The sequence below is a fragment of the Ochlerotatus camptorhynchus genome, unplaced genomic scaffold, assembly GCF_037179485.1.
Source record: "Ochlerotatus camptorhynchus isolate MF236.1 unplaced genomic scaffold, CSIRO-AGI_Acam_v1.1 ptg000179l, whole genome shotgun sequence".
Taxonomy (NCBI): domain Eukaryota; kingdom Metazoa; phylum Arthropoda; class Insecta; order Diptera; family Culicidae; genus Ochlerotatus; species Ochlerotatus camptorhynchus.
In genome coordinates this window covers 851,005-874,907 of record NW_027040669.1, presented here as the reverse complement: position 1 = coordinate 874,907, position 23,903 = coordinate 851,005, and the positions used below count along the sequence as shown (strand labels likewise).

Below are 23,903 nucleotides of genomic sequence, written 5' to 3'. Positions count from 1 at the left end.
CATGTTTAAAAGAAGAAGAAATTAGCCATGAAAGATCGTTGGCTAAAAATTCCTCAGGTGAAATTGTTTGTGTATGCATGGTCTCGATTTTTTTTTTTTTTCATTTTGAAATCTGAAACTTTATTAGTTTTCCAAGCCAGTTTCCATATACAGCCATCAAAAACGATAAAGTGGTTTTCAGAATTTCAAAAAAATTGGTAGTTGTGTTCCTTATTGCAGAATATTAAATTATATTTTTTATGTTGTCATTATGATGACCGTTTGGTGGTCCAAAATATCATTTTTTTTAAATTACTTTTTTCAAAATTTCTCAACTTTTGAACCACTGGGACGATTTCAAAGATCATGATTTCAAATGAAAAATAATTGAAAAAATCAATTTAATTCTTATTTGTTTTTTTTTTATGGTTTTCATGGTCTGTAGACAGAGGGCGCAATAAGTTCTTATATTTTTCTTTGTAATTTTAGGATTTTTGAAGTTATCAAGTTTTGGGTTTTCGTTCAACTCTCCTATGCGGCTAGACTAACATGCGTCCCAATTGATTTATAGCGACTGTAACATGGTCTCGACGCTTGATTGTCTAGCCGTATATGTTGTGAAAAAAGCCTAAATTTTCAAGGAAAACTATAAAAACAAATTTTGCCCTCCTACAATGGAACATGAACGGCTTTTTCCACAACCTTCACGACCTCGAGGACTTAGTCCGCTCCAAATCTCCGATCATCCTGGCCATACAAGAGGTTCACAGAGCGGACCGCAGCTACATGGACAAAACGTTGCAGGGCCAATACCATTGGCTACTCAGGGGAGGTGCAAATATCTATCAATCGACAGCTCTTGGAATACACAGGTCAGTCCCCTTCTATCAACCGATATCATTGCGGTTGCGGCTCGCATTGAAATTTCCTTCCCGGTATCAGTAGTCAGTTTGTACCTCCTTACGCAAGACAATGCGGACTTGAGTCAACGTCTACGTAAACTCGTCGATCAGTTCGCCGAACCTCGAATAATTCTCGGCGACTTCAACGGCCACCATCCGCTTTGGGGATCCAACATTCCCAATATCAGGGGCACCATTGTGGTCGAAGTGGCTGCCGATTTTGACCTCATCGTATTAAACGACGGTTCCCCCACCTTTACACGAGGACAGATCGACACTGCTATCGACGTCTCTCTTGCCAGCAGCAGAATTGTGAATCAACTACGGTGGTACTGTTCGGACGACCCATTAGGAAGTGACCACCGTCCAATTACCATTTATACTAACGACTGTCCACCGGAGACATCCCGTCGTTCTCGTTGGCGGTATGAACTAGCTGATTGGGCCTCATATGAGATGACCATCAACGACAAGCTCAAGAACAGGGAAACAATCAATGTTGAAGAGCTAACTAGCAGCTAACACATATTTCACCAAGCTCAGTGCAATCGAAGGATATGACAACGAATTTCGACAGAACGAGGCCATCGACAAAACGTTGGAGTCCATAGCAATTCCGGATCCAGAACCACCATCGACCATCAACCAACCATTCTCGTTATTGGAAATGTGCTACGCATTGGCAAATGGAAAAGGTAAATCCGCTGGCCCAGACGACGTTGGCTACCCTCTCCTCCAACACCTCCCACCTTGTGGTAAACAGCTCCTCCTGGATATCTACAACAAAATATCGACTGAGAGAATATTCCCGACGCAATGGAAACACAGCCTGGTCGTTCCCATTCCGAAAAAGAACACACCCTCCACAGACCCACAAGGATATCGGCCAATATCGCTAACTAACTGTAATGGAGAGAATGGTGAACCGACGCCTGACTGAATATCTCCGTACAAAAAAATCTCCTAGACAACCGGCAGCACGCCTTTCGTCAGGGTTTTGGCACCAACACTTCTGCAACGGAGGCCACCACGCAGGAAAGAAGCCCGTGAAAATCAACAGTATCCCAATACCTTACCACACCACAGTTCGAGTTCTTGGAGTTCATCTCGACCGGCGATTGAATTTTAACAAGCACTGCGAGATTATTAAAAAAGAGTGCGAACCCTGAATCTCTCTTCTTAAATCCATCACCAGTCTGCATCAGGCGAATAATCGGGAAACAGCTCTAAGGTTGGCAAAGGCCATCATAAACAGTAAATTGTTATACGGTGCCGAAATCATCTGTCGAGCGGCTGACACGACAACCGACAAGCTGAGCGCCACATACAACCGCAGCATTCGAACGGTCTCAGGGCTCCTTCCATGCACCCCAGCGCCCTCGGCCTGCATTGAAGCTGGCATTCTACCCTTCAAACACATCTTCATCGAGGCGGTCTGCTCCAGAGCACTGAACTTTTTGGAGAGAACAGAAGGAAGTGATGAGGGAGTCTTCCTACTTGATGACGCTAATAAACTGCTGCGCTCCCTGACCCAGCAGGAACTTCCCAAGGTATCAACAATTCATCGTATCGGGGACGAAGTATGGGACGCCGCCCCTCCGCGTATTATATGGAAATTAAAGGACATCCGAAAGAAAGATCCTGGTTCAATCTCGGCTGTACAACGTTTCAGTGAGCTAGTATCTACAAAACTCAGAGGCTACCAGATAGTCTACACGGACGGCTCGAAGGCCACTTTTTTTTTCTTTTGGAATCAGATATTGTAGTTTTTTTTAATACTTCGAGTGATAAGAACTCAGAACCTTAGATATGATTTAAAGTTCGACTTTGTTTAATATGGTTATTATTTAACTGCCCGAACTAGAGATCTGAAAAAATCTTACAGGCCAGATTGTTCAGAGATCAATCTAACACTTTTTATTTTGTGACTCATTTGGCTTAATGGCATTTTGCCACATGACATTCAGCCTACTGGCATTCGGCCTACTGGCACTTGGCCTAATGTCCCTACACCAAATTGACAAGCTCTGCAAATGCTCCGAGAACTTTACGATAAAGGCAAGCGTAAAACTCCAGCAGGGACGTAATGGCCAAAAAGGACGAACTAAGACATTTAAACGGTACTCACCCGTGACGGCTTCCACGATCGCGTGCACATGCTGCCTCAGCCCGTCTATCCGGTGGTCCTCCCCGTGCCAGGGAGCCGTAATCTGCGTCAGCACCGACACTGCCTCCCGGAATTCCGGCTCGCTCCGCTCGTTGGACTTCTGATCGGCCAGAATATCCCGCAGAATCTCCACCCCGTCCGCCTTCTCCAGCTGCCTTATCGTTTCCGTCGTCGAACACACCGTTGCCAGAGCTCTCAAAGTCAACGCCCTGATCGACGAAAACTTGCACTCAATGCACACGATCAACAGTGCCCGGACCGTCCCATTCGAGATGAAGGCATCGTTCAGCGAAGCCAACCCTTGGAAGTCCAAATTGGACAGCATCGAAACGTAGCTCAGATTCGACCGCAGAATCAAATCACACTTGGAGTCCTCGATCGTGTCGACGATCACCTTGACCAAATTTTTGAAAATCAACCGAATAGTAATCAGGAAGTACCGCTTGATGATCTGGACTTCCTCTTCCACCGATCGGTAGTCGAAATCCTCCCCATTGGCTGCCGCAATCCTCAGATCCGTCGTCATATCGACCAGCGATTGACTGTTCTCCTGGAACTTTTTCAGATCCACCCGCTCCGTCGAATCCTTCCCGAAGTAGTCGTTTGATTTCTGCTTCTGAATGAATTCATAGATGTTGGCAGCCAGGCTCTGCACCAACGGTGCCGCCTTTTGGTAGATCTCCTTCTCGTCGTCTTCGTCTTCTTCCTCCTGTTGCTGTTGGTAGCGTTTGATTGAGGCGAACACTTTTTCGACCTTCTCGAATTCTCCCTGCAGGGAAATGACCTTGGACTGGAGATGGCGGATCAGTTTCACCGCGGTTGCCGAAGTCATCTTGATGTTCCGAGTGGCTTCCACGCTGATCGATTTCGTTTGCAGGATGGACATGACTTCACTTTGGTAGGAAAACCTGAGTCCGTCGAGCCACGATTGGACGGCGGGGGTGTGCCCATTGAGCAGAGGGTTGTCGTACTCGGTGAAGGTCAGTTCGGCTTTGGAGGAGAGACGATGGTTCGGGTCTGGGTCAGGTTCTTCGTAGAAGTTGTCGATCAGCTTGGTGGGACGTAGCTTGGCGGGACTGCGTTGCGTTCGAGTTGGAGTTGGGGGGAGTGAGCGGTAGAACTTTGGTGGGTACATGATGGGAGTTGAGGTCCCGTTCGGGTAGAGTTCAGCGTAGGAGGGGAGTTCTTTGTCCCGGGTGGGAATATTATCGCCGCATTTCGAGCGGAGATTGTTGTTGCGGTCGGGTGAAACGTACCCAAGGAATACGGTTTCGTTGTTGTAGGATGGGGGTGATTTGAGGATGCTTTTTGGAGTTTTCAACGCCGACAGACTGACGTCCTGCGCTAGAGTTTGGTTAAGGATGCTCGTTAGCTCACTGCTATCCAGCGAGATCATCTCCTCTTCGGAGTCTCGCAACTGGTGGTTGAGGTTTCGCTTAACTCGACTGCATTTGGTTATGACTCGACCACGCTTGAGGGAACTTCCACTGCTTCGAGTGGGACAGTGGCAAGATGACGACAGCGATGAAGGTCCCGTCGACGATGGGCAACCATCTTCTTCGGTGGTATTGAACTTCCCGCTCAGTTGACTACCGTCGAGGGGCGATGTATTATCAAAGTTGAGGCTATCTATTTTGGACACCAGGTCCTCGCATGGATCTGCGGGAGAAAGCGTTGGCGAGTGGGGTTCACTGTACGATATTCGTCGTGCGGTAATTTCATCGCGAGTTATCTCCGGCGCAGGTCGTCGAATTACGGTCGGTGGGGTGGACACTTCACTGGAGATGGAAGGCGATCGCTGGAAGAGCTGCTCGTTGATGGTTCTCTTTGGTGTCAATTTGTCCGGTGAGGATTCATTGAAATTCTTACTATTTGAGCTGGTATTGCTATTTATCGATGGCATGTTCGGTGAGAGTTCTGTGTCCGAAAATCCAGAGTCCTGTGGTCGAATAATAACCATTTAAGAATCGATGCTAAAGCGTGGGATGCGTAACAAAAACTCACCTGACTTTTGTGACTAGCCGGGCTGCCCTGACGGTTGGCCTCATTCCAAACTGTGCTGCCACTCCTGGCAGATCCGCTACTGTTGGTGCTACCGGCACTGGTGTTCACATTGCCATTGATTTGCTTTTCGGGCGTCGTCTGCACCAGCAGTTCCTCTTCCTCCTCCAAATCCTGAAAACTGCTCGGCTGCGAAGGCCTCAGTGACGAAGGCTGCCGCCCCTGCAGTTGATTGTAGTGAAAATAATATCCACTACCCATGGCGAGGGCATCCCCGTAGAAGGGATTATCTGGCACACTGTTACCGTTGCCATACCAAACTCGACTCTGGGAGCGTTGAAAGTTCGAACGTGACATCTGAAAGGAGAAGAAAAATTCGATCAACAGACGTATGGGCATCCATTTCACGGTCAGCAAACAAGTGCCCTGCGGTATAATCAATCATGGAACACTTGAAGCCAGGCTACCAAGCACTGGGGAGGGGGGAGGGGGGAGGAGGGGAGCCTGGAGAAGGTTATCCGGTAAGCCGATTCGATCCAGAAGACCACCACCAACCGTTGTAGGAAGGCGCAAATCTGGTTAAGGGTATCGAATTTCCACCGCACTTGCTAATGACATACATCCGTATCGATTTGCCGTCTGAAGGAACGAAGGAAGGAATATGTGGGTAGGTATATGTAAAGTGAAACAACAACACATGATACAAAATCAATAAAATTAATCACCATTCAATCGGGGCCAGGATTACAATCAACGCTGCGTTCCAGCTTATTGATGTTGGCAGGTTCGTGACCATGCAAGATGATGGCTGCTTATTCAACCACAATGATAACGTATTCAGTTATCAAATCTTGATAACCGGGTATCAGAACTTGTTATCAATTTGGTATAATCCTTTGCTCGGGTACACGAAGTAGCAATTCCAGCTTAAATAGGGCACCGATTTCCGAGATTTGTGTAATTGAAAATTCGAAGTGGGAGTGCATGTATAGCCTACGTGGCGGCCATTTGTGGACTCTACAAGGAATCGCCTTAACTGCATTTAACTACAAACGGCGATCTCACCTCAACAAATATTTACCACCCATATTTTTCTACTTACAGGTTGTAATTTCGCAAACGACCTCGGTCAAAAATTATCCACCACTCCAGCTTCCTAAGCTCGCTCCACCTACGGCAGTAGTGAAAAATAACCATCTCCACCCACTCGCCGTTCCGAGTCTAGTGAATCCCTTTGCCGCTATTTGACTTTACTGTTGCTTGGACTCGGCAAACAAACGCAACAGGAAAAATTGTTTCCCTCCCGTCATATGCGAACTTGATGCGGCAAATATTTGCACACCGGTTGGATGGTCGGTCGGTTGTTGAAGCTGGCGTCTTGGTGGCGAGCGTCCAGATCCGGAAAGGCCTTCCTGCGCTCTTGTTTGGAAAGTTTACCTTGCTTGACATCCATCCCGTCCGTGTCGGTTGGGTTGATGGCACTGGCAGCGGTCATATTTACAACATCCCGATGATGAAGTCCACCCGGAGCTTTGTCCGCTCTCAACAGGCACCACGTGTCGCCCGTTTGAGACGGTCAAAGTTTTAAATTTATCGGTTTTGTTGTTTGAAATGGGTTCACTAGGTCGATGTGGGAGGAAGCCCTACTGACCGGAAAGGGAAATAGTTTGACGTGACTTTTCGTTTTATGGTTAGTTTCCGGTTAGGGTGTTTCCCCTCTGAGGGCATTCCTGAAGGGTAGTCCATTTGTGTTTGGTTGGGGTTGACCTTTTCGGGGATAACTCGCAAATGTATTCATCGATTAACCTTTTTGGGGAGTGACAAATTGCTAGAAAGGACTATTCTATGGGGGAAGGTTTGCTAATGTGTTGCAAGTAAATGTATAAGAATTCAGCTAGAAAGTGCTAAGTTGGTTGGCAGTTGAGTTATTTGTCACCAACGAACCAACCGAAGCAAGAAAAATTCCTATTCACGGACAAAGAACACAGCAACAACGATAGATACGATGGAGCATTCCGGATAGATACAATTGCATTCGTCGACAGCATCAAAGTTCAAAGCGAAGGCAAAAGCGAAAGGAAGCGAGTGGACACGTGTTTCGCGTTCGCCGTTTCTGTTGCAAATTTCTTTTGTCTTAAAACACTACGGAAATGCCACTAAGCTGGGCCACTATCTTGCATCCATATATGTAAGTAGGGTGTACCAATCGTCTATTACTCAGCATGCTATTAGATGCTGTTGCTTTCCATGATTCCAGTTAAAAGTTCCTGTTGATATTTACACACGGGACGCTGAATGAAGCAGCTGTTTGTCGTTTAGACGGGTGGCTACCGTGTATGAATGACTAAGTAGAAGTCGGTATGTCGCATGAATGATGATTCACGCGAGAGGAAAAACAGAAGCTTGTTGCCGTCTTTTGTTTACGTTTGAAGTGTTGTGAATTGGATCGATTCATCAATATCGGTGGCAAAGACGGTGCTCAGATGCTTTAGGTACCAGTCAGGCACGTAGCGGGAAGTTGTTGTTTGCTTTTCGTAAGGCGAGAATTATCGTCTCTTTCATCCATATACGGAAGCATTTTGACGAGTCAGTGAGACAAGGATGAATGTAATTCGAGCATGTGAGAAGTAAATAATCTGAAATTCGAGCAATGACTCAAAATTATTTTTTGTTTTTATTTTGGAGATGTAAAATTCTTCAAAACTCGAAACAATTAAAAGGCTTCAAGCAAGATATTCCAGGGTATTGCGCTACAAAAATTCAGTTTTCTTCCCTTTAATTCCACTTAATTACTCGTGGAGTACTCGCCAACGTGGGAACGAAAGGTGGACTTGAACTTCAGCTCAGCTTGTGTTGATGCTAGCATTGAGCGATCTTGAGACAAGAATTGATCTTAGTGAATCGATTATTTTTTTTAAATAATCGATTCACCGATTTAAACAATTATTTTTTCAAAATGGCACAGAAATGTTTTGAATATAACGGATCATAGTTGGTGCAAATTAACGCCAAGTTCAGTCTAAAGTTTACATTACGTTACATAAGCTATCTTGTTATGACATTTAACTTATAATAGTCATTTAGTGTGATAATTGATATAATTTAGAAATAAATTGTGTAGACCGTACGCAGTAAATGTTTTGAGTGTAACATACATACATCATGAGAATATAGTAAATTACTATTTTGATCAGTGTTGGAAAAGTTCGCGATATTTCACGAAGTTCACCAAGGGAAAAGTTTGCGAGTCATAGTGAGTTTTCGCGAACTTTTCCATCACTGATTTTGATGTCATTTGACATGTGGAAGTTTTTGCTCAGGATACTTGATTAGGTGAGTGATTTAACAGGTTATAATATTCGTTTTATTGGTATTAAATGATCGACTTAAATAATGAAAGATTAACATATGAAACAAAACGATTAGATGATCGGAGTTTAAAAGCAGGTAAGTACGGAAAATATTTAATTCAGATATTCCAAAACCCATCCGAGAGGGATCCCAAGAAAACTAATTGAGCCATGCGTTTTGCATTGAGTCGATATCGAGTCTGTGTGGTTTCACCAGTTTTAGAGAATAGCCTCTCTGACGAAACACTTGCTACCATTCTTGATAAATTGCAATTGAGTATACATGGGAACATTCACTGCGGATTTTCTCTTATGCGTGGGAAAACAGGCTGATACAAGAAATTTTGTAATCTGCCGATATGCTCCCATGGTGATCCAGTTCTGACCTAGCAGAGAACTGATGAACCCGAAATATGTCATAAGAAGTGAATGTTTGTACATGTGTACACTAGAGCGATGCAAAATTTGAAATTTTCGCTCCACAATACTTAAACGATTCCAAATCGGATCCTGACTAACCTCTCAAAATTTGAACCCATTTGGTGAGAAACTGAGATCGCACAAACCATTTGAAGTTTGTATGGGAATTACTATGGTACTAAGATTTTTGTTCATGTCTATCTAATAATTCATCATATCGGTTTGCTTCAAAAGCTTTCAACTGTACTTGTAGGAAATTTTCCCAGCTACAACTTTGTTGAAGATTACTTCTTGATTTAATGCAAGGATCGAATGTTATCAATGGTTCAATGCACTGATGTCTTATGATCATGCTCAATCAACTGCTCAGCAGGCAACATTGGTGTTTCTGGGGCGTTGAATAGGACACAAAAATCATGGCTACTATGTCACACTGCAAAATACAGTGTTGCCTTCAGAGCAGCTGCTTGATCATGTCATAAGATTACCAATCTGTTAAATAATTAATAACTTTTTCCTGTCTCGTTTTACATAGAAACGATCTTGAGCATAGTTGTAGCTGAGAAAATTTTCTATAAGAATGGTTTTCGAACTGTTTCGCAGCTCAATATGGAAAAAGACTAGAAGGCAATGAACAAAAAGTTGAGATTTCCCATAGTAATTTACATGCAAACTTCAAATGACTTGTGCGAAGTCTGTTTCTAACCAAATGAGTTGTAACTTTGGGAGGCTAATCAGGACCCAATTTGAAACCATTTAAGCACTGTGGAGCGAAAAAGTCAAATTTTGCATCAGTCTAGTGTACACACTAAGAAATAAGTAATTTTACACGTGATGAAATCCGTCTTTGATACAAAAGATGAGACGTAAACAAACATGTCATGTAATATTAAGTGCTCCGAGACTGAAAAGTTCGTTGCTCGATGAAAAGTACGTTTGATTGAGCTATATTTCGCATTTGTAATGACTCAAATTTATGTCAAAATTGACGCTCGAATATGTCACTCTCAGAGCACCTAAATTTACATGATTTTTGCTAAGAGTGTAGATTAATAACTTTCTCTACCATTTCGACTCCGATTGGTTTTGGTGAGGGGACAGATGTGTGCATATTAAGGCCTGTAGTCGAAAAAAATGCACCAGACAAAAGTGATCGCTAAAAATTTATTTTAAGTCGGATTTTCTTGAAACTTTCAGGGAATGAACCGATACATATGGATTATGTTTCGGCATAATTACTTTATTCAATTTCCTTTCCATCGCTGAAAGCCCGCACCTTTCCCTTAAGACCCCTCATTACATTGTGTGCAATGGTGGAGCTGACCTTTTTGGTCACTTTCATCCATTCTTTCTTCAACTCCAGCTCGTTCTTAAACACCTTGGACGATTTTCGAACTTTGGCCCAAAATCTTTCCACCGTCTATCGCGCGTAATGGCATGATGCCAGGTCCAGCCAAAATAATGTCTCGCCTCCGTGGGACCGCAAGAAGGGCAACAGACGCTTCTGCAGGCACTCGGTGCGGTAAATTTTGCTGTTGATGGTACCCTTTGTGATGTACGGTTTACTCAGTTTACCGCATTGGCATATGGCCTGCCAGAGCAAGTATTTTTTGGCGAATTTGTCCAGTTTATTCTTCCTTATGTCTTCCGAAACATCAAACCGTGATTTGGCAACGTAGAACTCCAGCCCCGGTATCTGCTTTGCGTCTGCCTTGATGTAGGTTTCGTAATCCATAACCACACACATCGGTTTCGTTAACCACTCTCGATAAAGCTTACTTGTGCGGGATTTGGCCGCCGTGTTTTGTTGATCATGCCGGTGCCTTCCGGATCTTGAATACACGAAGCCCAGCTCGTTTCATGGTTTGCTGAACGAACCAGGCGGAACACTTTGCCTTCAGAGCCGCGTCGCGAATCGAAAGGTTCGGATTACGCTTTAAATAATCCAACACCTTCCGGGCCTTCAAAGGGTCAACTGTCTTCGATTTTCTTCCACTTCCAGCCGCTCGGTCGTCTGGGATTCCTTAAACGATTTCACCACCCGAGACACAGTTGTATGGGTGATTCCCTGTTGTCTTCCGATCCATCTCTTGGTCGCAGTCGGATTTTCCATGACGGCGCGCAAAATTCTCCGGCGATTTTCTTCTTGTTTCGATGACATCTCAATAACCACTGAACCGATTGTTATGAAATTTTGCACATGTAAACAATTCACTCCAAACTAGTTATACCCAGATTAAAAAAGTTACACACGAAAAAAAATGGTGCATTTTTTTTTCGAGTACAGGCGCATACTCTTTCGGTGTTATAGATCTGCTCAGATACAATTTTAACTACTCGAGCGTAAGCTGAAGACTCCAGGTACAGTGTCTTAAAACGTGGATCAAGGAGCGTTACAATAACAAATGTATCCACCAGCTCAACGTCAAAAAGGTCTATAATCATCTCTCTTTCTCTTTCTCGTTCTTGTCTAGTGAACTGTCACTTTGCAGTGCACTGCAGCGTTGCCAGATTGTTTTAAAACTTATCGGTATCAAAGGTATTAAAAATCGTTATTTATCGGTATTTACTATTTAATTAATTTTATATTTTTCGCCGTTTTTGAAAGCGAAAATTTTAACGATGGTGATGACTGGGACTTGAGGGGAATTGCTTTGTTTAACGGCTTTCTCAGTCTTAAAACAGCCCTTATTTTTTAATTTAATTTCTAAAATTATCGTTGTCCTCAAGTGGTGATCAAAATTGTGAGAGAGTAGTTTTTTTCAATTAAATATCATTAAATGAAACCAAAACATACAAAATCAGCCACAACAACGACTAAACTATTGACAATAACGACAAACAATATTTTCACTTGAAAAAGGTCACAACCCTTGGCCGAAATGTCGAGCAGATTACATCGTAGCTACAATGATCGGAAAATTCCGGAAGGAAACTCCGGGGAATGTTTGAATTAGCTTCTGAACGAAGCCGAAAAAAACAACCAGAGAGAGGCGGAATAATTTTCCAAGACACGAATTGAGAAACTTGTGGCTAAAATTTAAATACACTATCGGGAAAAAATGGGATGTCACATCTAAAGGAAGCCAGAAAAGTTTCGGAAACCGGAAGTAAATTTTCAGAAGTAGCCATTTCCAGGGAAAGCCAGAAGAAGCTTAGAAACACCTTGCAATAGGCCTTTTTAATGCAGCACCAACGTAGAGTGCACCACGCGAGTTCGAAAAGAAACGTCAACCAAACCGTTTGTTTACATCAGAATAACTATTTTTCACAACGCAAATTAAAGCAGTTTTAATTCAATATCTTGCCAATTTCCATCGGTAATTGTCTTATTGTACGATTTTTCACAGATCTGAACTGGTTTGTACCTTAACTATTCACACACAAGAAATCCGGAAGATCATAACCACAAAGGCACTTTTCTAATGTTCCATTTTTCTCAACAAAAATATTCCTGAACACCAGCTGGATCTTTTCCAAAACGTTACAGAATTAAATTTTTCAACTGTAAAGCAAGTTTTGGAGCATCTCTAATAAATCAATTTATCAGGAAAAGTAAAAAAGTGTTCCGTTTTTTGTCTCACGGTAGAAATTTCTGCTCACAACACTCTTTTTGACGTTTTCCTATTCATCACCAGAGGTTGAATCGATCGTTTAGTTTCTATTAAAAAGGTGTATAGAAGTCGAACAAAAAAACCTTTGGCTTATGGTCAAACTTCCAGAAGAAGACGAAAGAAATTTCTGGGAAAATTTATTGAACTTCCTGGGGAAGACGAAAGAATCTTCCTGGAGACGCTGGCAGAAACTTCCTAAGGTAGATTGGAAGAAAGTCGGAAGCCAGAGCGCTTATGGAACAGTCGAAAGAAACAACAGACTCCTGGGGGATGTTATAATGATCCAGAAAAACATCCCTGATCTTCATAAAACATCCCTTAAGACTCCGCAATTTCCCTGAAGTTTTCGGAACATTCCTGAAATGCACTTAGGAATATTCCATAATTCCTCTAAATTCCTTAAAAATTCTTGTAATTTTTCTGATATTAGGGGCTGTTAAGGAGTTCTTTGGTCATCCTCGAGGTGCTCACAACTTCCCTGATTATAATAAGACTATAGGAATATCTCTAATCATCTTTGAAGGTTTCTGGACTTTCTCGAAGATTACAAAATCTCTTAAGTGCTCTCACAATTTTCTTGAATTTTCTTCTCTGATCTTCCAGATTTTTTTTTTTAATTTTTGAAAGCTATCGACAATATTCTAATGTTCATGTAACTTCCCTTACTTTTCCTAAATTTGCATGAGCCCCTTAGGACATTGTTGAAGTTTTCAGAAATTGCCTGAGTTTCTCGGAACTCCTTTAGAATTTCAGCAATTTTATTAATTAATTGATCTGATGATGTTCTCTGAGGTTCACTAAAGTTCCTGAAAACCATTAAATTTCCCTGAAGTTCTTTGGACTTGTGAAGTTTCCAAAATATTTATGATGTTTCCTTAAGTTCACTGAAGTTCGCTGGACTTTTCTGAAATTCCAGGGTTTTCGAATATTAACAGAAGTTAATGAAACTGTCTTCAATTTATTGAAACTTACACATAAGTCTGGACTTTTCAAAAGTTTCAGAACTTCTTAAATGTGCCTGCAGCTAGTCCGCAATACAAATCTGATGGCATCCTTGAAATTTCGGTAAAGTTGAAAAAACTGGCGGGAGAAGATGAAAGAATCATTCAAGCGAAGGCTGAAGAAGCTTCCAAAGTAAGGTGAAAGAAAATTCCAGGAAAAGTTGGATGAAACTTCAGGAAGTTAAAAAATGAATAACAACTTCCTGAAGTTAAATAATGTTTGAAACATACTTCTCGATTCCCTAGGAATTACCCTCGGAATTACCGGAAAGAGCCATCGACTATTTCTCGATTGATATGTATCCAAACACGGTGAGGAAATGCAAACATGAGTCGAAAGAGTATCAAGCATATGGAATCTTTAGAGATGATTGTTTAGAATTTCGAAGGCTCAAAAAATATGAGGTATTCAAAAAGATACAAGTCTCTCACAAAAAATTTCTCCGAAATTCGAGCGCGGGCAGGCATAATAATTTTGATTATTTAAAAAACAACGGTATAAATCGGTATAAAATCTTAAAAATCGGTATTCTGAGGAACCTTATCTGTACATCGGTATCTACTTTGGAAATCGGTATAAATACCGATAAATCGGTATATCTGGCAACGCTGGTGCACTGGTTGTTTGGCAGAATCCATGTTCAAAGCAAGTGATGTGGAAAGGTGAAGACAAAAAAAATCAATATTAAATTGCAAATGCAAATGCACTGAAATTTTCTTTTTGGATCGAGATTTTTGTCGTGTTTGAGATCGATTTAAAAAATCAATTAATCGAACCAAAAGAATCGATCTTTTGTGTTTCGATCAAAGATCGCCCATTGCTAGTTGATTCATGACCGATTCCGGTGATTGGCAGATAGATCTTCTTCCGTTGTGCCTTGATGCTCTGCGAAAAGCGTTCTGAGTTGAAACAGCACTCGCTGCCTGCACAGTACGAAAATGTCATGTAAATTTAGGTTCCCTGAAACCGACACATGTAAGCGGCCCTTTTGACATAATGCTGGGTTTAGACTAGGCAAGTCAAATGATCAACTCAGTTGAATTCAATTGGCTTGAAAAGTTGAGCCTGGTTCAACTTTTTTCAATTCAAGTGAGTTGATCAAGTCAGTTGAATGGCATGGTTTACACGTTCAATTCGCGTTCAAGTCAGTTGAATTCAACTGACTTGATCAATTGACTTGCCCTGTTTAAACCCAGCTTAAGAATCAGTTGAAAGAAACGAGAAAAATCAATTCAATCAAACGTTCTCTTCGTCGAGTTGCTTATGTTTCGGTTTGAGAACACTTCGACAGTGAGCATGCAAAAGGGCGTAAACGCGATGATCGATTCATCGATTTTCTCTTTGCATTGCTACAGCTAAGCGAACAATTTTCTAGAATTTGTTCAATGCAGAGTTGTAACAGGTTGTATTGGCTATCAAAAGCAACAGCAAACGCACCGAGAAACGTTAATTCTAGTGAGTTGTTATCAAAAGAGAAAATCGACGAAGAGAATCGATCATCGCGTTTACGCCCTTTTGCATGCTCACTGTCGACTTAATTTTACATGAAATGTTTGTTTACGTTCCATGGTTTACGGCCAATATGGATTACGTCTCGCGTAAAAGTAGTTATTTCTAAGTGTGTGAATCCAGAAGTGCCCGAATGATGTGTCCACAACTGATCGACTCGACAACCATAGCGAACGCGGCTGTGGTCGGATGATCGTTAGCAGGACTTGGTGCTGTAGATTAAGATTGCTGGAGGCTTCGAATTCAACGACAAAGAAGAATCAGTCGGACATATCTAGGTATAATGACGCCCACGACAGTTCGGACAGTTGGTAGACAACGAACAATCCCTCGAAAAAAGACCCTCTAACAGGTAACAGTTGATGACAGCGTACTTCTTTCTCCTTTTCTTCAGCATTGAAAAACGCCCTCACATGTACAACGGGTGATCAGCAGAGAGCTTCGACGGACTTCGTTTAGATTGATTGCAGCACCACAACTCGCCGCTGGATAAAGATGATTGCTTCTTTAGTCGAAGAGTACTCCTCCCAATCTCACCTTGTTGTCGGACCAAGTCAACTGCTGATCAACCGAATAAGCAGAATGTCCCAGTAATCCGTGCGTTCACCAAATTGCTGCAACCCCTTGACATTTGCTACGAATGTCTGTGGCCGATTCATTTACGATTGGAGCGAAGTCGTAAAGAGCGTCAACATACGACCGCTTCAGCCGAACAGGGTTCTGGAAGTGTTCCAGCAGAAGATTACAAGCCACCGGATAGCTGTTGGCGACTATTAAATGGTTTATATAGGCTGCAAGGCTGCATTGGACAACGAAGAACGGAACTAATCAAATGTCTTTATGTTGGAAAGGCTGACCGACAAATGGACCAGTGTTCGGCACGGATGGCAGAGGACTTAAACACAAGCTGTCCCGAGTTTGTGTAATCACGCGAAGGTTTACTTTCCACGCCGAACGGTTTGGATGGTAGGCCTTTGCCCTACCAGGACTGCTGAAGCGAGTGCCTTTTTTTTCTCGATTCTATCAAACAAACTGTTCAAGACGCTAAGACAGTTACTCTACTAAATTAAGAGACTGTTACAATAGCGTGGTTCAGAATTTTGATAGACCGGAAAGGAGTGCCTTTAGCATCAGGTTTTTGGACTTTGATTTTAGACCGTGGACTGAACTTCTCACTAAATTAGAGATTCTGGTCTCAACAGTTATCTAAGCTTAAAACCTGATGAAGGTACTGGATGGAAGGAATTCGGATCTTAACAGATCGACAGACGATTTAAGACTAACGAAAACATTCAGTTTATTAAGTTGAATATTTGTCTTATATAGGGGCTTAAGCCTAGAAATATTTGTCTCCTGCTGAGATATTCCTAACGTAATGTTGATAAGAACGAAAGAGACAAAAAAGTATTCCTAATCTAAACTTATCCATCGTTCTCCTTCGAGATCATGTGATGCATTTTGGGACCATCTCGTATATATGCATACGTCCAGGCTGCACTTGACTCCTACGCAGCGCCTATACCTAAGCTAAACTGGTGAAAGCGTATAATTTCACTATGCTTACCCAGACAACCAGAATGCACGTATATTCAAAGTTGTTTTCGTGATATACAAACATATATACAAACAAACAATTCGTATATAATGCAAAGAAATGGCTTATACGTACAAAAGTGGAGGCCATATACGTGCATATTTTAATTTAATTTTAAACGAGTTGATTTAACATCATATACGATTTAATCTGTAATAACAAATTCATATTGAAAAGTCTTACGATGTAATCCGATTTAATTTGTGATGATGGAAAAATGAGTACTCGCATATTGGTCGGAAATTTGCATTCTATACGATTTAATTTAAACAGCGTACCGCCTATGCGTTCTCTTCCCAAGTAACAATTTCGATTTTATAAGGGTTCTGTAGACCATGATTTAGACTTGTAGCATGCTTTAAAACCTCCATAAAACTTTCAATGTTACTTGGGTTATTACATAGCATTGACCTATAATATTGTGTCATTTTCGTTGCTCTCGTGTTCATTGAACCTGGCTAAGCGCAGGGATGATGAAACAGAACAGCTGTTTATATTTGACTTTGAACTTTATTTTCTTTACATCGTCTTGGGTTATTCGAGAACATTATTCAATTATTGCTAATTTATCGCATTCACAACAACTTTCGACCGAGGACGAAGAGTCTAACGTCCGGCAAACGCACCTGCGATGTTGAGCTTCTACGTGATTTGGAATCGTGTGAGTTCCGATTCCCAGTGATCGGAGTGTTATTATCAGCCAGCAGGAAGCCCTTAACGTAGTAGTTGGTGAGCTCCAGCGTAGTCCGCTCTTTCAGATGGGTGAGCTTCGTCGAGCGTTTCCAGCTCGCTCTAGACTGTGTTTGGTCAGATTATCAAGATGGACAGGTACTTCGTTAACCTGCGTCTCCTCGTACAAACCGTCCACGAACGTCTTATTTAAGTTAAGCTACATTGTCAACCTCTTTTGTCACAGTTTAAGCGACTTAATGCGGCGCTCGGTCGACATTGTACCAGGTTAATCTGTCAACAATGAACGAGCGTAGCACAAAAAAAAAACTAAAAGTAGATAAGTTTGTATGCCAATTACCTGCTGCCAAGCAATCGATTTGCCTTGAATAGTGAAGTGAATCAGCAGCAGCGATGGAGGAATTCATCAGGGCATTGTGGATCTCCGGACAGTCGAGATGGTGGATAGTGACCTGGGTCTGTAAAGCGGAAGACCGCGGAGCTCAAACGGGAAATGAAGAGACAGTAATACTTATCACTTTGTGAAAGGCAATTATGTGCCTTGTATTTTAATCGAAGCAGCAGGAACGATGGCGGAATTTCACAATCCAAAGCTATTCATCAGCTGGCTGCGATGGCGGATCCGGCTTAGATTGTTCTGCAGTTGCAATGGCGGTTCCACCACGTGAAGTTTCTTGAACGGTCGGAGTTTCGGCGACCGATCCGGTTCGAAGGACCAAACGTTTGATAGATCTTCAGAGAACAGCTTTTCTGTGTTCAAAATTTCTTCTTGCCAGAACACCACAGATCACAACAGGGACGAATTATTCTGGTCAGTTATTTTGGGGTCTGGCGAAACGAATATGGCTGCATTTCGTAAAATATGTTAATGTTACGAAATTAAATGATAAAGCGACTTTGAACGAAACTAGCTTTTTTATAATATGCGCATCTATTTCGTTGCAGAAATAACAAATTGATTCTTGGCACACACGAACGCTTTTGTTGTATACACTAAATTTTATTTTCAGTGAAGGATAAACCATAGGAAAAATCGTTTCATTTTGCATTTACTACTCACTCACACGCATACAAAATAAGAAACGAGCAGGAACTTAAAATGCTAATATAAAAGCATAAATAGAGGTACCGTCTGATAATTTTAGTGCTTGGTACAGAAACCTGAAATCTGTGATAGGGAAATTCCTTTTATCCCACCACAGAAACACCCCGATTTCTTATGAAAAATAATGGATATGCGTTGACAAAACATACGAAATAATAAAGAAAGCAATATTTAGCGAAAATTGTTTACTCAATCGGTAAATAAAAGATGAACCGAGAATTGACTAAGATGCGAAAATTTTCTGATCGCTAGATATGCGCTATCAATTACAAAATTTCGCATAAAATAGGTATAAAATTGGGCATCCTATTTTTGTGTGTACTTTTTTTTTTTGGCGTTCTGAACAAAGCCCTACCTTAACTACCTTGGATTATTCTTTGGAATGATTTCCCTTCTTTTTAGAATTTTTCTAAAATCGATTATAAATTCTCTCTGGGAGTGTATTTATAACAGTCTAGAAACTCTCTATCATCAATGCAAAAAAGGCATGTAATTCATTCTTAGATTTTCTTCGAAGCTTTCTTCTATAATCCTATTGAAAATTCACTTAAATTGTGTTTGTAGTTCACCTCAGCATTGTCTTGAAATTTTGCTTGAAACATTTCCTGAAAATTCTTTTGAAATTCGTTTCGAATTCCCTTAAAATTATTCCCAGAATTCTTTAGGAATTATACCCTCAAACTTCGTTTCCCTAAGTATTTTTCACGAATCCTGGGATCCTCTTCACAATTGACTTGTAATTTTCCACATAAGCTACTCAAAAATTATACTCTGAATCTAAACTAACACAAGTGACTTGACGTTAAAGCTTAAAACCCCTACAAGATCTTTCTAAAACCCCCTTAAATTTTCTCTGAACTACATTGCACAGTGGTCCAGAGTGGAAAAATACATGGAAATTGGGTTTTCCACAAAATCTACTGGTTGTAGCGTTTTGAAGTTTCCGAAAGAGTTGTTGGTAATAAAAAAAGCGCATCTTTTCATTGGATCAGTCATTAGGGTGATTCAGTTTTAGGGTGACTTCAAAAATCTAACTCATCAGGGAATTTTTTGAGAACTTTTTTTACATCTTCAAAGTTGTAGAGGATGCAAAACAAAGCAACTTTGTCCAAGACGTCACATTTTTATCTCATCATCTACGCATTCTACGAACTGAAACAACTAGAAGGCTAGGGTGATTCATGAAAAAATAGTTTTTTGACCATAACCTTTTTTGCTTTGTATTTAGAGAAAACTGTTCTTCAGAACACTTTTAGAACTTTAAAAAACACACATTTTGATCACGACAAGGCTCGGTAGCTCAGTGGTTACCGTTTCTGCTTACTGAGCAGAAGGTCGGGAGTTCAATCCCAGGCCCGTCCCCTTCCTTGCAATTTTTCACTTTGCCTTATTCTATACCCACCCCGTAACGTGGGTAGATCACCTTTTCGTGGTACGTTACGGGATGTAAGATCTACCACCGATTCCTAGTCCTAACTTCTTCAAACTAGGGGAACAAGATTTTTCAGTAATCGAAGGAACACATCTTAGTCCTTGTTACTTTTTATGCCTTGTTGATAGTGATAAGTCCTCGGGTTGCCTGGACCGAGGATGATCTTGAAACAAGGGAAAAATGAGTTAGTTAGTCTTCATCTATGTGATTCCTAATCTTCTAATCGTTGTTCCCTAGTTTGAAGTGGTTAAGACTAGGGTTCTGATGCATGGTCATTATCGGTGTCATAGCTTGTTTTTGTTGTTAAGGAATCCAATTTTGACTGACAAAGGGGCGCGCCTTTGGAGGGTGTTCCAACTCCGAAGGGTATAAATAGCGGAACCTTTCAGTTAGAATCGATTCCTTGCGATGAAGGCAAGAATGGCAACTGAAAAAAAAATCGAATACTTCATCATTTCTCAATAGTGATGGAGTAATACGACATGCACTAAACTAAGGACACAGGATATACTACAATAGATCAAATTACTGGTCGCAGTGGTGTTATGTCCCGAACAGAGTAAAAAAAAAATACCCACTAGATTTTAATGAAAACAAATTCTTCTTTAACACCGACCGCATCAGTTACCACAGTGTGGGTCCTGATCTAAAAATAGAAATTTGATGAGTGCGCGCGTGTGTGTGTGTGTGTGTGTGTGTGTGTGTGTGTGTGTGTGTGTGTGTGTGTGTGTGTGTGTGTGTGTGTGTGTGTGTGTGTGTGTGTGTGTGTGTGTGTGTGTGTGTGTGTGTGTGTGTGTGTGTGTGTGTGTGTGTGTGTGTGTGTGTGTGTGTGTGTGTGTGTGTGTGTGTGTTTGTGTATTATAATCGCTCTACCAAAAACGATCCCTGCGTGTGCGGTGCAACCTTTCCCCCCACATCCAACATCCCAGTGATTTCTCGTGTAAGCGCAGAGGATTTCTCGGTTTCCTTCACAGCGAGTACCACGTCAACACATTCCTTCCCATTCCCTAGTTGACCTGCATTCGGACACGGCCGGCGCTGGTATTGCTAAATATTAGATCCCCAGTTCTTAAGCAAACCCCACACGCATCAATATATTGACGCGAAGGGGAATTATTGACAATAATATTGATGATGTGAATTCAGAAATATTGTCAATCTCGATATATTGACGTCAATATAGAATGTATTGACACGATTATTGTCAATAAAAGTAATCGTGTAGGGTCCACTTTACACATTGAGGATGAATGTTAGTCCCAAACATCATCTGTTGGTTCTCTGTGTAATTGCAGCTGATCTGGTAATAACATAGCAGCAACCGTGGGCGGTCAATCATGCTTGCTTGCATTTTGACCACCTAATATGACGTTTGGATCACTGAATCAAAAGACATATTCATTTTTAGGTTATAAACAAGTATTTTTCAAACTAATATAACTTTAAAACGCGGAAGTTAATTGCAAATCTTCTGAAAGTAATGGAAAGAAGAAATTTGGTTCTATATTTGCTGAAAAAATGGCAGGAAAGGAAAAAAGCCATAGAACATGAATTTTATTTTTATAGCTTAATTGGGTAAGCAAAACAAAGTCTGTACAAGTTCGGAAAACGTTTACTAATTATTGGATTTTTAAAAACTTTTCAAACTTTTATCGAACAGTTCTGTAATTCAAAATTTCAAATCAAAGAACTTTCTATAATGCTGCATGGAAACACCATTCATAGTTTCATGGGTGAATTAGCATTGAAAACATGTTTAATTTCAAAATTATAGGAGTGGCACTCTAGCCCCACCCGACCCTACTTACGGTGTGTGATGTGGGTGTGTAGTGTGAGGGGGCCGGCCGGCGACATTGGGATCAAGCTTCTGAGGGGTTGATGCTGCTGGCGATGATGGTTACAATCGGGTGATCTTCGAGCTCGCTTCTAGCACTCGTTCCACGACCACTGGGAAAAGGCATGTACGATCGGTCCACGTTCAATTTTGTTTTAGTTCATTTTATTGATAACCGTGATCGTTATTATAAAAATTAAACATTAAATAATTGCTCAATCACAGTTTTTCTATCGATTTCAGCAGATTTGTATAGTTATTTCCTATCGGATGGTATGCTTGAATTTCATTTTCATCTATCAATGGCAAAGTTATAAGTGTTCAAAACCTAACACCTCTTGGTGACGGTCGCAATTTTATATTTTCAATTCACCCCCTGTACCTTCCCGTAAGACGTAGTCTACGTCAAAAAGAGATATGTAGACGAAATCTTCAGCATTGTTAAACGAGCACCTTTGCTAATCATCCTAGATGTCATTAACACTGCAAAAAGGGATATCAAGTTCACTTGTGAACAAGAAAAGAATGGAGTGTTACCGTTGTTGCATGTTCTAATTAGACCTGTGCGCCGCCGCACCACGCCGCCGCCGACGACGATTTCCATACGCCGCCGCCGCCGATGAAATTTAGTAAAATCTTCCACGCCGCCGAATAAATTTATGTCACGCCGATGAAAAATCCGTAGCACCTTTTACGTTAAATGTATCTTGAACGCGTTGAAATTAGCGTGTGGTGCAGCGATTGTCATTTAGACTTTTGACGTTTGTTCGCACTTTCTCGATCTAGCACATAGGGATGAATCATTCAAGTCGGATTTACATTAAGGTGAATATGTGAATATAGGGTGTCCCAGAATGTCTAAGCACGACTTTCGAACACCCCTGCTTGTTTCAGATGCCTTTTAAACATCTGATTATCACGCTGAATTATTGTTTACATTTCGACCAACAATAAAATAAAATACCCATTTTCTTTTAAATATCATTATTAAGGGAGCTTTCAGCCCAATCCCCAACATTTCTCTGAGTAAATTAGCGAAATTGGAAGGTGTAAGCATCGGAGCCGTTCGAAACGCGATTCGGAAGTATGGTGATGAAGCAACTTTCCAGGACAAGCACAAATCTGGAGGTAAACCGAACCCTTTTGACCAAAATCTGAACCGGAAAATCGTGCAAGCTTTCACTCGCAAGAAAAGAGCTTCAGTTCAAGACGTGAATAGAAAAGTGGGATCCTCGAAAAGTAACGTCCAGCGGGCCAAGGCAAGAATGGGTCTAAAGACGTTTAAGAAACAGAAGAAGCCAAAGCGAAGTGAAAAACAAGCCACATCCGTCAAACCGAGGGCTCGGAAGTTATAGAGAGTTTTGACGTTTAATCGGCGCACACTACTACACCATTCAAATCGAACGAGTACGAGCAAGAGGGAAACAGATTAGTGGGAAAACAAACCGTTAATTCATCCATGTATGCTAGATAGAAAAAGACTATTAAACGTCAAAAAGGTTTATAAGACCAGTTGCTGTGCGGAAAATCGGTGTTTGAGATTATGGACGTTGAATCATACGTTAAATTTGATTACAAAACTCTTCCTAGTGATCAGTACTACACCGTTCGTGATGGCCGAAGTGTTGACAACGTGGATAAGTTGTTTTTTTTCCAAAAAAATCGGTAAAAATGCTATGGGCAAGCCATTTGTGAGTGAGGTATGCTTTCCAAACCGTTTGTGGCAACGGTGATAATGACAACCGATGCTAACGTGCGTGGTTGTAAGCTAATACTTCCAAGAAATTTGGATCTACGCTTGTGTAATGCACCACAACTGCAGAACAGATGTTCCGAGGTTTCACGTTCCAAATTACAGACACGACAGATATTACTCTGAACCCGACCAATGTTCTTCATCAGATATCTACTAGGACAGTGCCCAGTTACTAGGCCAGTGTATATACTAAGAGCTCTTTTATTGACCTCTAAGAGCTTTTTGGTGTATGTTATATTAGGAGTTATAAATCTTTTCGACTGGTTGCAGTTTGTGACAGTCATCCAATTGGCTATCACCCTTTGCTCTTCCCAGCATTTGAGGTCCATTTTTACCGTTCAGTATGATATTCCACAGTATGGTTCGCTTGAAACACTTTTGGAAAATGTCCCATCGCAACTGAAATATTTGTCCCGGGGCCAAAGATTCCTGCATCTGTTAGTATTCCAATTTTTGTGCCATCTGTGAAAAATATGATTAAGCCTTGACGAATGTCAGGACCACCAGTTTCCCAATCCGAACGTGCCGTTTCACAAACGTTGAAGGGA

The 23,903-nt window shown here is 41.4% G+C and overlaps 1 protein-coding gene across 1 annotated transcript in view; it reads right to left on the bottom strand.

Annotated features, from left to right (window-relative positions):
- Nucleotides 1-23,903, bottom strand: part of LOC135701903 (uncharacterized) — a 211,382-nt gene that overhangs the window by 27,988 nt on the left and 159,491 nt on the right. The window contains exons 3-4 of the mRNA XM_065222850.1: nucleotides 5,053-5,406; nucleotides 3,010-4,987 (exon numbers count right to left, since the gene is read on the bottom strand). Coding sequence (XP_065078922.1) covers nucleotides 3,010-4,987; nucleotides 5,053-5,406 — 2,332 coding nt within the window. The remainder of the gene's footprint in view (nucleotides 1-3,009; nucleotides 4,988-5,052; nucleotides 5,407-23,903) is intronic.